Source organism: Corvus cornix, chromosome 12 (assembly GCF_000738735.6).
Source record: "Corvus cornix cornix isolate S_Up_H32 chromosome 12, ASM73873v5, whole genome shotgun sequence".
Classification (NCBI taxonomy): Eukaryota; Metazoa; Chordata; class Aves; order Passeriformes; family Corvidae; genus Corvus; species Corvus cornix.
Genome location: NC_046342.1, coordinates 18,169,661 through 18,186,148, shown reverse-complemented (window position 1 = coordinate 18,186,148; position 16,488 = coordinate 18,169,661). Strand labels below are relative to the sequence as shown.

The 16,488-nt window shown below is 47.5% G+C and overlaps 1 protein-coding gene across 12 annotated transcripts in view; it reads right to left on the bottom strand.

The window, feature by feature from the left end:
• The window catches only part of CHL1 (cell adhesion molecule L1 like), a 131,734-nt gene that overhangs the window by 52,611 nt on the left and 62,635 nt on the right, over nt 1-16,488 (bottom strand). For all 12 annotated transcript variants that reach the window (XM_039558727.1, XM_039558731.1, XM_039558730.1 and 9 more), the window contains 2 exons: nt 2,347-2,536; nt 347-452 (listed from right to left, as the gene is read on the bottom strand). In XM_039558727.1, coding sequence (XP_039414661.1) covers nt 347-452; nt 2,347-2,437 — 197 coding nt within the window. In that variant the 5' untranslated portion in view covers nt 2,438-2,536. The remainder of the gene's footprint in view (nt 1-346; nt 453-2,346; nt 2,537-16,488) is intronic.

Below are 16,488 nucleotides of genomic sequence, written 5' to 3'. Positions count from 1 at the left end.
CTGTGGAAGAGGCAGAGGAGCAGCTGGGCCCCATAGGTTACCACGACCCAGCCCATCTCTTGCAGCACAACCCCGACAAGATTGTTTTTTAAATCACGAGCTGAATTTGGCACGTGCCACAGAAATGAAACATCCCCCAGCAAGGAAAACCATGTTGATACCTATTCACAGGGCAAGTGGAAGTGATGGACCAACAAAAGCTGAATGGCCTGAATGGAAAGCCAAACCTTCACCCCGCCGAGGATGATGAGCAGCTTATTGTGCAGCAGCTCCTGACAGCCACAGCAATGTTTGGCAAAGTTAAAAGCAAGCTTGGCTTCTGTTTGCTTCTCCAAGCAGTACTCACGTGGGCTGGGGGTTTCCTCTGGCTTCACATTTAATGGTGAAGTCCTCGTCAAAGGGGTAGGCAACCTGGGTGTGGGATTGCTCCGTGATTGTTGGGAGCTGGGAAACTGAACACAAGGAGGAATCGGGTTAAAAGGCCATTCCAGCCAAACTGAGCTCCCCTTGAGTGGAGAAGGACAATGGCAGGATTGCCTTGTTCCCGCACAAAGTGAGGCTTGCCTTGGGAAAAAGATGAGCATCACCCCCCTGGCATGGATAGTACTGTCTGCTCCCCAAAATGATCACTGTCACTGCCTCAGCAGCCAAAGAAAGGCCTGGCAGAGGGACAGTGCCCACCCTCATTGCCCTCCCAACCCAGCCAGGGCAGAGGGGAGCTGGGACCACGCCAGAGCTAAAGCCAAAGCCCGGCGCTGTGGACTGGCAAATTTATTCCTAGGTGGAGTCAGTACCTGGATTTAAGCCAGACACAGATGCACACACATGGATTAGCAAACTGCTGCCTCCATCCTGGATAAAACCACCAGGAAAAGGCACGGACTGCAAGGCTGGTTTAACACCCACCCCGGGGCGCAGCCGCACGGTCACGCAAGGAGGCTGCACTAACTTTTCCTTCTTTCTGACGGAATTAAAGTGTTGCAAAAGCCTGTGTAACAGGAAGGAGAATGCTCCCTGCAGTGGAGCTGGGGATAATAGGATCATCCCATTGTTATCAACAGCCAGGAAGAGAATTAACAGGCTCTTTGGGTGCTGCTTTAAGTCCCGGGAGCTCAGAGCTGAAGTGAAATGTGGTGCCTTGTCATATCATGTGGTCTCAAAGCTGAACACTTCTAAGCCCACCAGCTTCACTGATCAGAAACAACTCTTTCTATTAAAATATAAAATGCTTCATTAGAGCTAATTAAGGTTTAGGTGGTTCCCTGGGGTAGGTTCATAAAAGCAGTGGATGCCCAGAGAGTTTGTCCTGCACTTCACATCACAGCCCCGCTTTGGCTTTATTGAAACTCAAGGAGCCACTGCAGCACCTTCCTGAAAAAAAAACAAAAAAAACTCTACTTTCCAATGCACATTTGGACAGTTTTACAAAAATATCCTATAAACTGGCTTGGTTGGCTTCCTCTTTTAAGGGCTATTGGCAGGCTCCAGAGTGCTAAGAGCTCATGGCAGACCCACAGGATGCCCTGAAACTGGTCTGTGTCCTACTCTGAGACCTGAAAAGAGCCTAAATTTCTTATTCTTTAAGTTTACTTCTTTGTTTTTCCTCACAGTAATTCGTAAGCTCCAATATTGTTGAGTTTTGCTTTGTTGGGGCTTTTTTTGCCACCAAAACAACAAAGCAAACTGTTGTTGTCAACCCTCCTGGTCCATTTATGTCTGAAAAATGCAAAGCTCGGGAGGTCTGGGCTGTACTCCAGGCAGAGGGGTCCCCTGGCTTTCCTTGGATTGTTCCCTGTGAGCCTCATCCTGTATTTTACACGTGTCCTGGAAGCTCATGATCCATGTAAAACAAGCAGTTTGAATTCATCCCAGGCGGCGAGGGAAGGAGGAGCTGCTCCCCGGAGCAGCCCACGGAGTGTGAAATCCTTCTCTGGGGACCAACATTTGCCCGGAGACATCCACCTGCTCCTTTCCCAGGCTGGAATGGCAGGTTGCACGACACGTAAGGAGGGATAAATGCACATCAAACAAGCTTCAGGGGGATTCAGAGCCAAAATGAGGAATTTAAGTGAAAGCCAAACCCAAACCCTCAGAGCTAAGCGTTGTGTTGGATGGCAAACACCAGATAGATGTTGTTAGACAACTTTACTGCTCCATTTAAGCAGGCCCAAACAGGACAGCTTAGTTCTTTATCAGCCCCAAATTTCCCAAAGGCCACATTGTGGCAAGATTAAATTCCAAATGGAACACAACTGGAAAGGAGGATTTAATATTTTTCCTTCAGGGAGAGCTGTAAAGGAATACCAAACAAAACAGCAAAGTGCACAGCAAATAGCTACAACTCACCTGATAATGGTATTTCAATAGCTGCTGCCAAACTCAATACAAAGAAAAACAGGCATATGGTGATGCCTCTTGTGCTTAATAGCATCTCCATCACTCTTCTGTAAACAAGGAGTCCAAACAGAATGAGAGATACCTTATGCTTCCGCTCACTGTCACTTCAAATCAGGCGCAGAGATGTGAAAGTGGGAGTCTAGTGAGGAGAACAAACGGCAATATTAGCCTGCAATACCAACTTGGGTCTGACAAGGTTATAAAATTAAAGCAATGCTTCAGATTTGCAGCTAAATTGCACTAAATGGTCCAATTTCCTCTCCCCCCATTCCCTGGCTTCAAGAACAACCCCTGCTAAATTTCTAACAAAATAGTACAGCTCTATTATAGCGCAGAAGTATAATTATTTTTTTGTTGTTTGGCAATTAAAAGTAGGGATGGTTTAGAATATGGTGTATTTGTAATCATTCCAGTTCATAAATTTTTCTAATGAGAGTTGTGTAAGTTGGAAAGTAATGTAACAGATCTAATGAGAGAAATTTGGTACACTAATGACCTTGTTCATAAATCTCATCTGTCTTTTATCTTTCATTTATGCTCAAAGGACACAATCTCATTTAGTTCATTACTAAGAACCAGAACATGAAACCTTTGCTTTCCCCCACAGCCCCAGAACTGCTCTACATGGGTTTTACACATTCTATTAGATATCCTTAGGTTCTGAATTATGAGGCAAAAATGTTGTGTAGCTGCAAAAAGGAGACAGATCCAGCTCTAATGAGCATTTAAGTGCAATTCACAGTGAAGTAAAGGAGAGAATTCTGATTTAGATGCGACATTAAGAAAAAATTCCTCCCTGGGAGGGTGGGCAGGCCCTGGCACAGGGTGCCCAGAGCAGCTGGGGCTGCCCCTGGATCCCTGGCAGTGCCCAAGGCCAGGCTGGACATTGGGGCTTGGAGCAGCCTGGGACAGTGGAAGGTGTCCCTGCCCATGGCAGGGGATGGGATGGGATGATTTTTAAGGCCCCTTCCAACCCAAACCACTCTGGGATTCTGTGACTCTACAAAAGTGGGTGCACGGAAGATTCCAATCTCCAGCTTCATCCACGGTACCTCAGTCAATTATTAACCAGCACAAGTTGTGTTTACCTGTGCACCCTCTACCACAGTGCTAAGGGACATCAGGCTCAGGAGAATTTACACCTCAGTTGTCAAAATAACTTTGAAAGAGCAATTTTGAAGACAAGGCCACTCTGCAGGAGCCAAGGACCGATGAGGCAGCCCAGCCCCGCACAGCCCAGCGAGCTCTGTCCCACAGGCAGAGCTGCACCAGGGCAACAACCCACTGCCAGGCTAAGCCTGGCTCACACACAGCTCTTGTATCTTTGCACATCCCACCCCGTTAATCCAGGGATCAGAAAAGAAATCCCGGGATCACAGGGAGCAGTTGGCATGTGGGGCAGCAGGAGGTGGGACTGTGGATGGCTGTCCCTGCTCAGCACAGCTGGGGCAGAGGCAGAGCTCAGGCACGCAGCCCACACCCTCCAGTCCGTGGGGGTTTTCTCCTTATGGTTGCTTTTCTCTACAAAACACAGGCAGAAAGTAGAGATTTCCCTTTCCCCCAGCACACTCCCTCTCACACCAACCCCAAGATAAGCACAGCTTGTGCTGTGGCCCTCCCTCCAGGATGATTCCTGTTCACACGGCCACCAGTCCACAAAAACTTCCTGGAAGTTCACATCTGTGAGACCAAAATCCCCGGGTGAAGATTGAAATTGGCCAACGAGGGGCAACCGACAGACCCTATAATCACATAAGCCTCATTTGTTTAGAAATGAGGCTAAAAACCAGATGTCTTTTAAGTATCTTAGGCCCGGAGTATTTGCTGATGGAAGAAGCTGACTAATCTGCTTAGTGCCTTGCTCTGCAGAAGGGCACTGGAGGGGACAGGGGACAGGCTCAGCTGGTACCCCCAGGCTATGCTGGGTGTAAATCAGCCAGAATCAGGCCACACCAGTAGTTCTGTTTGTGGCAGTCAATATTCCCCCAGTTTGAGTTCTCCTGGCTCTGACTTGTGAGCAGGGGAGCTTTCCAAAGCTCAGCCTGCCAAAACCTGGGCTGTGTGACAGCACAGGGGACACACAGGACATGCAGCAGCCCCAGCCAGCAGCCACCTGATGGCTGCTGTCACTGCAGGATGGGGCTCTCCCCCTCCTCACCTGCCCCTGGCACACGCTCAGCTCCAGATCTGTGTCATCGCCAGTAAAACAGATGCTCTGACAGGAAACCCTCTGGATGCACAATTGCAATTTAGGCTCATAAAACCTGACCAGCCTTGCTGCCTGCAGATGGTATGCTGGTGGCAGCGAGAGCCTCCTCTCCCCCATCTGCTGACAGCTCTGGGGACAGGAGCAGGCAGGTCAGGATGCTAGCCAGAGGCACGGGAGCTGGGATTACAGGAGGTGTGCAGCTTGCTAAGGTCGTGGGAAGTTTCCTTTAGATGAGTATTACAAAGCATTGCATGAATTCAGATTAAATTCAAGAAAAAAACAAGAGCACAGCTCGATCCCTTAACCAAACCAATTAGTTCACACCTTATTTTTTTTTTCTTTTTTTTTTTAATGAAGTGCCAGAGCAAAGCAGCAACGTTCCAAGCAAGCAGGATATCCTTTATCATGTGGTACAGCCCGACTTGCCTCTGCAGGCTGCTGTAATTAGTCGGCCTGTCTAGCACCTCACTCCTGTTCCCTGGCTTGAATACTAATGCTGGGGGCTGACAGCACCAGCATTTGGAAGCAGCCAGCACAGGGGGACCAGCAGTGCTGGACTTGGGCACATCCAGCAGAGAATTCCACTCGGGAACCTCCCTGCAGCTGCGTGGGACCTCGGCTGGCTTATTCTGAGGGGTTTCCATGAGGTGCAGTCCTGGGGTGATGTGAATCAAGCAAGAGGCTCTCTGTGGAGGCATTTACCTTGTGACAACCTCCCAGCAGGACAAGCCCCCTGTTGCTGTGTCTGTGTATTACCCCTGATGGAGCAGCAGAGGCAATACCCTGGCTGTGACTGGGATTTTGGAATGCCAACACTGCACACACATCTCCCCCCTGTGCCCCACTCACCGGTCTCTGCTCTGTGCCCTGTTCTGGGCAGAGCTGGTGCTCAGCAGGCAGCCAGGTGAGGCACATCCTCCCTGCAGAGACCTGGGCCAAGCTCTTCACCTTTTCAAGGTGACATTTAGGCAGGGCTGCCAAGCTTCAGGTGTTTAGGACGCCTGTCACGCCTTCGGCCGTCCCACCAGGCCTCAGGTGAAACTGCAGGGATCCTGATTAAATCCCCGAGCTTCCCCCTCACCTCCAGCACCCAAAACACGCCGAGCCCCTTCCTTAATGAGCAGTATCAGCCATCCCCCAGACAGCTCCATCCATCCTGGCTCCACACACAGCCACCCACCCAAACTTCAGGCAGCACAATCTTTCACTCCAGCGATGATTAAACTCCAAACCCAAACTTCTCAACCTGTGCCAGTTCCTAGCAAATGAACAATTTCGCTGCCTAACTAATTTGGAGAAATGACTGAGGGAGCTGTGCAGGCACTTGGCAGCCGTGGGCAGGTTTCGGTCTCGCTGGTGCCAAAGCACAGCTCTGTCCTTGGGGTAGGAGAGTCCAGGGACCCACTTGCAAAATCTTGACCTTGGGAAAAACATAAGCCCTGCTCTCTGAGCTGGGTAAGGCCCAGAGTCCTGCTTTTCACAGAATTACAGGATGGTTTCGGTTGGAAGGGGCCTTAAAGCCCACCCCATCCCACCCCTGCCATGGGCAGGGACACCTTCCACTGTCCCAGGCTGCTCCAAGCCCCAGTGTCCAGCCTGGCCTTGGGCACTGCCAGGGATCCAGGGGCAGCCCCAGCTGCTCTGGGCACCCTGTGCCAGGGCCTGCCCACCCTCACAGTGAACAATTCCTTCCCAATATCGCATCTAACCCTGCCCTCTGGCAGTAGGAAGCCATTCCATGTTCTTGTCCAAAGTCCCTCTCCAGCCTTCCTGTAACCCCCCTTCAGACACTGGAAAGATGTTATAGGGTCTTCCCAAAGCCTTCTTTTCTCCTTTTCCCCAGGAATTCCTCATCCTCCTTTGTTCTCACAAGGAGCACCACTTGCACCAGGGAGGGGGCACCAGATTGCCCAAAAAAGCCTTTCTTCTGCACAACAAATGAACACGGATTACTGCAACAAATGTTACATCTGCAGCCCCTCCTCTCCCTTCTTCTATCCCCCTCCTCCCTCTATTTCTATCTTTCTATTTGCTTTTCTCTGCCTCAGGCTTAAGTCAAGTAATTTGAATTCACTGCAAATACTTATCTGTAGCTCCTTACCTGCAATTCATTATTTACTGTGCTGTTTGGTTAATAGTAAATACTGATTGCTCTGAGGACAGCTCATTTGTTTGTTTAATGAGCTGCCTTTAACTTACACTGAGCAAATCTTTCAAACTATCAGTATTTCCAAGGAGCAGTGGAGTTCCAGATTCTTTTATTATATCCCCTTGCTTCCAGAGGGATGTAATAAAAATATTGGACAACCAAACAAGAAAAAAAGATTGAATTTCCATTTATCTCATCAACCTAGTGAACAATTTTCCCTACATGTAATTACTGCATTAAAATTGCTCATAAATAGCAGCAGGATGACAGCCAAAATTCCCAGATTACTGGTCTACTGCTTCCAAGAGAAATCATAATGCACTACTAAATATGGCACCAACCTCAGCTCTTTGGCTCCCTCTTCAAATACTCTAAGGTTTGTTCCTTGTTTAAGTCCTGTACAACACAAATCTTCAGCAAAGTAATGGATCCCCACAGCTTAACACTGGCACATCCCTGGGCTAAACTCTTCACTAGCTAGAGCTGGGTTTAATTTCTCAGTGACACGGATGTTACAGCGCTGGTAAATATTTGTAATTAGAAATTACAGCCTCCCGTGTGGCACCAGTTTTGGAACAACAGGAAGAAACTCTGGAAAAAAACTGCTGCCTGGTAGCAAAAATAAAAGTTTGGTTATTTAGTTATACCACATGGAACCATTAAGGTAGGAAAAGAGTTCAGTGCTACAGAGCACTGCAAAACCTTCCAATGAGTGGGGCATGGAAAACTCACCAGGTAAGGAAATGTGCTCTGAAGTGCTCCCAGAGCAGCTCCCAGAAGAGGAACGAGAGCCCTGGGATCCAGGCAGAGCCCCGGGGAGCTCCCAGAAGGAATCCATCACCTCCGAGCTTTTCCACGCCACAGGGAGCTCCCTGCTTCGCTCATCAGCTGGGAAAGGTGGGGATTTCTGCTGCATTTCTGCTATAAATGTACTACTCCAGCAGCAGGTTTTATGCAGCTATAGATGGTTTTTTTTTTTCCCCTGAAAACCCCCCATGTGCAGAGTCACTCCAGAGTTTGGGAAAGAGAGGGAATATTCATAAGGAGCCCATTTCAGTTCAGGTGTCAATGTCACCCATGGTTTTTCCCCTAAAAGATTTCTCACATCCCAGTATCAGTACCAGGGAGAGGATAACCTTCACTTGACTCTTTCCCCATCACCTATTTTGGGATGTTGTCAGTTCTTAAAAAAGCAGCCCATGATGCATATGCTGGAGGTGATTAAAATAATCACCCAAATCAGAAAGCTGCTCTTCCTTCCATGGCAAAATATTTCCAAATACACTGCAGCACACAACAGAGATACTTTATTTCAGATGCAATTCCACTCTCAGGAGCTTTAGTGAGAAAGGCCCATGTACAATTTATCTTGCCAAGGACTTCATAAACATCGGACAGCACATCAAAAGGAAAAGTTTTCAGTGTAGTTACACAGCTTTAGCATTATTTCCCCAAATTTACGTGTTTCAACTATCATTGCAACTATTGCACCTTCCCAATTTTGTAATGCATCAGTCTTTCAGTTTCCAAACCACAAAACCACTCTAAAAATGGAATTAATATAATTTAAAAAGAAATATGCCCGCAAGGCTGTAGCACAATGCAGCAGTAAAACATTCAACTCAATAAAGAGTGAAATAGAATTAATTTCCCTGGGCCAAAGTGTCCAGGAACTAAGGAATAAATAAGGAATTTGGGAGCCCAGCTTGCCAGGTGCTGGTTTTCTGGGAGAGCAGGTCAGCCGTGGGCTGGGCAGGGTGACAGATGGTGCTGTCCCCAGGCTGTGACCGATGGCTCAGTTTGATGCCTGTGCTGATAATGTGAAAACTCAGTTTCTGGTGTTTCTGCTGGACATCTGCCCTGAGCTGAGGGGAAGCAGGAGGTGCATGAGCATCTTGGAATCCAGGTGTGTGACCCCAGAAAAAGGCAGCCAGCACCAGCGATCCATTTTCACAAATATTCCCTTATCTGCTCCCTGCTGTTCCCAACAGAATCCTAAAGTGCAATCCCCTCAAGTCTCATCAGATCCCACCCTATGCTCTGAAATGGTTTGAAAGCCAGCAATAAATGGTTAATAATTTCTCCTGGTCATCTCTCTGCCCATATAATGGCACAGCACCTGGGAGACCTGATTTAATCGGTTTTGTACATCTGGCAGCTGAAGCACTGAGCACAAGGAGCACATTCCTTAAAGCTGTGCATGGCTGTCACACACACACAGGGATGGAAAGCTGAAGAAACGTGGCTTGTAACCCGCAAAGACGCTCAGGAGCCCAGGTTTGCCAGCCCAGTCAGACCTGCTCTGCTGGAACCTCAAAATGCCCTGAGCAGCACTTGCAACAAAGACTCCCAAGAAAATCCAGGGTGGAGATCAATACCTGGTTCAGCCTGTTCATGACCGAAGGAGTAAGTGTGAACTGTGGGTGGGCCATTGCTGACGGACACTTCACTAAACTTCAGTGGTAACATTATTGACAGGGCACTTCCCAGGAAATGGAGATAACCATCCCCCTGGGCACTCCTTCCAGCAGGAGCACACAAACCTGAACATCCTGCGGCCAAATCCCCCCTTGTGGATGCTCTTAAATGTGTCAGTAAATACCAACATCTGCACTGATCTGGAGAACAGCAGTGAAATGGGATGCCAGATGACCCCACAGTGGCTCAGAGGGAGAACAGAAATCCTCCCTCCTCCTGCAGCTGCCTGGGGACTTTCTGAGCCAGATCTCATCAAACCTCTGCTCTTCAATACCAACAAGCCTCTCCTCCATAAATTTAAGTACCTTTTTTTTTTACTTAATTGCTTCCCTACCCATCCTCACTGAACATAAAACTGCTCCTTCTCCAGTTCATTTGTGGACTGGGTTAACTGGGCAGCAGCTCTGAGCACTGGGGGAGCACCACTACAGCAGCTCTTGTGACAGACAAGTTTAGCTCTCTAGAGACAAACTGAATCTTTTCTTGAGTGGGAACTAATCCATATATTTACACTCATCTTTTTTAGGCCTTCTCCCTGTTCTACTGTGGCACCAACCTCTCTTCCAGGGGAAAATCTGGATTTAATGTAGTGTACTTGAGGTGTATGTACCACATCCTGCAGCACAGAATGCTTGTGGAGACATCCTGCAGGCTTCTGAGAAATCCACAAGTATTTAATTAGCAAGTTTCTAAGGTATTTAGAGTGGAATTAAAAATACCACGCTGAAATTCTAAGACTGTATTCCTTCATTGCACTGTAAAGTGTATTTTGCATAATTACGGTACCATAAAATAAAGTTCTTTATATATGCACACTTACAGATGTAAGAGCAGCCTAATCCCCCCACGTGTGTCTGGTTTACCCCCTCCACCTGAAGGTTTGGCCACACATCTTTCATTTTTTGTTAACCAAGGAAAACACAGAAATTATTCCAGCACGAGCAGACAATGCTGTAGCAGAGGAATGTCGTGACCTACAAATACCCAGTGACCGTCACCCTCCTTGCTGGTCACAAACCAGCCCAGATCTGAGCTTTGCAGGCACACCTGAAAGCACAGCCTGTTAAAAATTCAAATGTTGTCTGAAGCTTTTGCCATTCTGCATTTCCTTGAGATACTGAATCTCCTAAACGAGCTTAGCACACTTCTGGCTGAAACTAGTTTTATATTAATTGAAATTTTCAACAGCCATTAGGATTTCAGCCCATAGGTCAAGCATGAAGCAGAAAGCTAAGGGCAGCAGCAGGTGGGGTGGGTGGTGAGTGGGGGCGAGGCTGTGGCAGCCAGGCACAAAGGGAAGGAGCAGGTTGCAGTTTGTGTTCAGATGAGACCGCCACTGACAGCCTCTGCCAACAGAGGCCATGCAAACCCTCCGAAATTTCAACAGGAATTTGCAAAGGTGCCTGCTTCTTTTGTATACTCACTCTGCCTCTTTCAAAACACATAACACTGGGGAAAGCATGAGCTTTCTCCTGTTAATACAAACAAACGTGAGTTACAGCAAAGCAATGCCTCCTTGAAGCAGCCCTGCCTCACCTTGAAAGGCTCTCCTGGAAGCCAGCACATGCCACAGCCAGTCTGAGCCACTCCAGCTCCTGCTTGGAGCACATCCTTGGCACACACGAAGCCAGGAGAGCTCTGTGGACTGGGAAATGTGGGCAGGGATGTGCCGGGCAGAGCTCTGGCAGGCCTCGGGCTAATGAGATTGTTCAGTCAGCAGAAAGCTCAGGGAGAACAGCACAGAACACACTCCAAAGGCACAGCCATGGGCTCCCCGGGATTCTGCCACGGGAGGAATCCTGCACTCTCTCAGCTACTAAAGCAGGGGGGAAATTTACACACCCAGCCCCTGATGGGCTCTATTCCAGCCACAGGAACCATCCCAGTGCCAGGAAATTCATCTGACAATGGCAGAAACCACTGCAGGGCACTGAGGGCTCCACTCGGTGCTGGTGATTCTCACAGCGTGGGTTTGTGTTTGCTGGAGAGCTCCCTGTGCTGGTAACGAGGCGACGACACGAACAGAGGGGGAAAAGGGATTTAACTGCAAATGAATTACCTCTATAAACAGCAGAAAGCAGCTATTATTCCCACTCGATCCATTAAGGATCATCTTTTCCTGCTGCATCACAGGCAGGTGAACTCACCCACAGTGTACAACACTGGCAATACTGTCAGACACCAAAACCCCTAAATCTGAGCTCCCTGCTTCATCTGTGCTATGCAAAATGCACACTCACAGAGCTTCTCTGCCTCAGGGACTTGGGAGATGCTCAGTGTATTCCCAAGACCCCAGGCAAAAAATCCTGGCGTGCATCACACAAAAAACCTTAGACCCCAAGAAAAACTTAACCCCAAAACTGCAACAAATCTCCTCTCTCAGTTTTATCCCTGTACCTCAGTGAAAGTCACTGGGACACTGTGTATTCCTAATTTAAATGAATTGCAGCCAGTGACTCGTGACCACGGAGAGTTTCACAGCATGTAGGCTCTGTACTCCCTGCCTGCCTCTGATTCTCCTCCTTCTGTGTAATAACAGAGATTAGCTCTTTCAGCTTCATGGAGGATCTCCCCATGCTTGCTTTTCCCTAAAAGTCAAGGCCATTAAGCTTGCACCATTTTCTACATTGCCAGAGATACAAGGGATTACTTAGGGAAAAAAAAAAAAATCAAGTGAAATGTGGTGATTTCACACAGACACTGCATGGAAGTGTTTAAGAGTACACATTAAACACCATCCACATCACTCTGAAATCCTCATGTGCCTGTCTGGACAGGGAGCACCAACTCTCACTTTGGGAATCTTGGTCTGATTCTACAGGAGGATCCACACTTCCCAGTGGGACTTACAGTCTGCCATGAAAGAACCACCAGAGGACTCGATTTAGGGCAATAATTGTAGGATGTGGCCCAGTTTGTGCATTAGGAATCTGAGTACCTGAGCAAATGGCATGGCATTAGAGATGCATGGATAATTCATCCTGACTCTGCATTTCCTACTTTCCTTGTTTTCACCTGGCATCTACAACAATCTCCTTTTTCCACTAAAAACCTCACAGCTCAATAAAACCCCCAATAAGCCTAAATAAAAACACCCATTCAGCAGCCCAGCCCACCCAGGGGAGACACTCTTGTTTCACCTGCATCTTTTAGGAGCTGCAAATCCCAAGCAGAGACTCACGAGGAAGATGGGACACGTTTTTGTCACGATCTCCAGGGAGGAAAGAGCTCAGAATCATACCAGGAGTGCCTGAGACATTCTTCTAAGCAGCATAATGCTGCAATTTATCTGGTCATCATTTTGTTCCTATAGCTTCTGTTGACGAAAGCATCTTTTGGCAAAGCTTTCAGGGAAATCAAGTTGTTGATAAGGTGAGGATTATTTCTGAGCACAGCAGCAATTTTCTGCACTTGCTCCAGTAGTTTTACCATTGTAAGGGAAAAGCATCACTCAAAACACTCCAAACCCCAATGATTTTCTAGCTGCAACAGTTGCTTTTCTCCATTAATGCCTTTTTTTTCCAAGGCACTAAATCAAAACATCCGTCAACCACACTGAAGACAGCTGGCTGACAATATATTGAATATATCAACTGTAGCTGTGAAGGAAAGGGAAAAGAGACTCTGTAATTCTGTTTCTCTCTCCTCGGGATCCACATTCATCATGCCTTTCAGCACTGGCAGGATGCAGAGCAGCAGCTGTCAGTGACTGCAGCATCTTCAGGTGATCACAGGAGATGTTCCATCAGGCAGATCACAAGCCCGGGGTGTATTTTAAGGCACAGCTGATCTTTAGAGATATAATTTGACTCCAGCTAGGTGGCTGAGCAGAGAACATCGAGGAAGCAACGCAGGCAGCAAAACACACTGTTCAAACAGCCTAAAAGCCTCGGAAAAATATAATTGCTCACCTGTTTCCCCAGTACCTGGGGAAAATTGTTTTGGAGGAAATTGGGCAAAACTAAATTGATTCCCTCAGCTCGTGAGGGGCTGATAAAGTATCTCCCAAGGCCAGACCAGAAGGTTTAGAAACAACCCAGAGGAAGTGCCCACTAACTACACCACGGCAATTTAGGTCCCTCTTTTCCTTTACTTTTGCTTTTTGCTTTCCCATGGCAACAGCAAAATCCACTCACCCAAACCCCACCAGCAAATATGAAATCTTTGTTTCAAAAGCTGAAACTCCTCCTAGTTCCCCACGATGTGACTTTATGAACAACGAGCTCAAACCCGGCATCATCTTCCCCCAGTTTTGGAAAAAAATCAGCTCCACCTTGCTGGAAATTAAAGTAAATAAAATCAAATTAGAAGTGCAGCAAGCAAATAGCAGGAGTGGAAAGTTCTGCATGAACCATTAAAATCTGCTGAAGTTATGTAAAACTGCAAGGGGAAGCTTCACGCTGAACGTCAAACAGGCAGAACCAGGATTTCCTTGCCCATTCTGCGCATAACACCAGGTTCTGCAGGACAACAGTGGGCTTTGCTGCCCAGCCCACCTGCAGAAGCATTGCTCTAATCAATGATATGCACAGTGGCAGAAGTGCTTTCCATGCCACATTTTCCATGATAACTGCACTACAGATTTCATCCTGTCCATTTACATTCTACAGCATCACAGACACTGCTCTGCCTTTCTCTTAAAAAAAAAAAAAATTAAAGAAGAAATTGTCAATACTGTTGGTCAAATGGTTTTTATCTCATTTGTGTCACATCATGGATAAACTTTATTGCCCTCTAATCACTATCTCACTGAATGAATTCTGTTTCTTATAAAGACTAACCAGAAAATGGCTAAAAACACCTAAAAATACCACAGAGAGGAGTCAGTTACGCACAAAAACCGCACAATGCCTTCCATACACTTGTCTCTCAAAAATCTCTGACTGAATTTCTGCTCCTTCACACCTCCCTGCAGCCCTGAGCCTGGAACGTCCCCAGAGCACGGAAAAGACTCATGGATTTACTCCTTATGGATCTGAGCTTTTCAAAGAGCTCTCCTGACACAGACCACGCATGGACACCCCACATTCCCTTTCCTTGCCCAGCCCAGCTGGGGGGCCAAACAACATTTATTATGGAACTGAACTGCAGCTGGGAGCCTGATGGATGCTCTGAGGTACTCCCTGAAAAATAACATTTCATGTTGAATGAATGGCATGAACCTCTGCAGGTCCAGGTCACAACATGGCAGATCCAGAAGGTGCAAAGGGAACTCACCAGAAGTCTGACATTAAATGCAGAAAGCTGCTCCCAGCTGGGGCAGCTCCCTGGCACGAGGGCACAACGCCAACACTGCTGCAGCAGAGACACACACCTACCTCTCCCTTAGTCAGGGAACGCTAGAAAAGAGCTGATTCTGCACCTACCAAACTGTTTTATTCTATGTGGCAGAAAAGCCTTCCTTATGAGGCCTTGCACACCTCAAATACAGGCAGCTTGTGATGTATTGGCTTTCTTGACACTCCTCTCTCTGTCAAACTCCCAGAGCTTGAGGCATCCTGGTTTTCCAGACAGGCAGAGAAGGGCTCATGGCTACTGAAGACACCAAAACACAAAAATGAAACCCACTTGTGCAATTACAGCACAAGCCCTTGGAGCTTTCCCCTCCACTCTCCTTTCGCTCCCTTTATATAGCTGCAGTTATTTAGAGGACAGATCTCTGTTTAAGCAGCTGCTGCCACAACTAGTTGGCCCAAGCAGCTTTTTTAATTAAATATTTGCTGTTGTGAAAGTTTCCTCTCCTCTCCCTGCTCTCCTTGTGGACAACATTTGTTCCTGCAAAGATAACAGGAATCAGCCTCCGCCTTCGCCTGTGAGGCCTCCTGCACTCCCAGCCCCTGCAATGGTGTGAAAGCCCCACAAGAATTAATTTTTATGATAGGCATCGTGACATTTTTCCTATCAAGGACAGCTATCAACAATAAGGAAAAGAAATAAAGCTTGCTGGGATTTAATAATGGTTATTAAATTATGTCATTTGCATAATTAGACCTTAGTAATAACTACGGCATATCTCTTTTATGGCATGGTAAATTGGCAGAGCACTTCATACAGCGGTTTTTGGGGTTTTTTTCCCCTCCTCTTCCACCAATAACAGAGGAGTAGATCAGGTAAATGATATCACAACCCATACTAAGCAGGTTTACACAGAGGCAGGAAATGGAGGTGAGTATCATGACGTGAATGAGAGAATTCTTGAGAAATATGGATTTCAAAAAGGTTTCTCACACATTTGTTGCTCTCAGAATTTCTTCCCAGTCAGCGGTCACGTACAGCAATGCCTCTGGGATGCTTTAGGGTATTTCTCAACCAGGGTCAGGGAGGCACTGGATTTACTCTGCCATTGGTGTGCACAGAATTTTCCCTCTGTTCCTCCCAGCAGGTAACCCTGGGAACAGCATTAAAGGCAACTGGGTTTACCCAATTCCAGTAAAGGCTTGGCTTGCTCGGGGAAAAGCTCCAACTGATGTTTTACAAAGCAGATGTGTCTTGACTCATTTTTACCTGGTCCAGGTATGACTGAGATTCTCACCTATTCCCACACTGGAAACAGCAGAGCCAAGTTAGTATGGAAAAAACCCAAACACAACTCTTAATCAGAGCCAGTTTGACACTGGAGGTAGAAAAGGGAAAGGGAAACAAAGAATTTAATGCTTTTTGAGCAAAGCTGTTTCAACAGCTGGTACAGACAGCTGAAATTACACGCAGAAATTAGGAAGCAGCAAGGGATGCTGTGAGGGTGGGCAGGCCCTGGCACAGGGTGCCCAGAGAAGCTGTGGATGCCCCTGGATCCCTGGAAGTGTCCAAGGGAAGCTTGGATGGGGCTTGGAGCAGCCTGGGATAGCACAAGGTGTCCCTGCCCATGGCAGGGCGTGGATGAGCCTTTAAGTCCCTTCCAACCCAAACCATTCCATGAGACTGAAGGGTTAAAGTTGCTGTGAAGCAGCAGCACAGAGAGCACAAGACTTGGAGTGTGAAATGGAGATGGAGAGAGGGAGGTTTCAGGAAAAAGGAGGCAGCAAGAGGAGCACAGAAGGAAATCAGAGCAGGCACCAAACGAAGCTGGTGCAGCTACATGGGGCCTCAGCAGCTGCTGTTCCATGGAGATGAGCGAGGGAACAGATCCTGGGAGAGGGATGGTTCCGCCAAAATCTGGGAGTGCAGCGGAGCAGGGATCAGTGCTGTGCAGAGACAGGCAGCACAGGGACTTGGGAGAATTTGTGAGGCTGGAACAGCAACTCACTGGGGAAGAAAT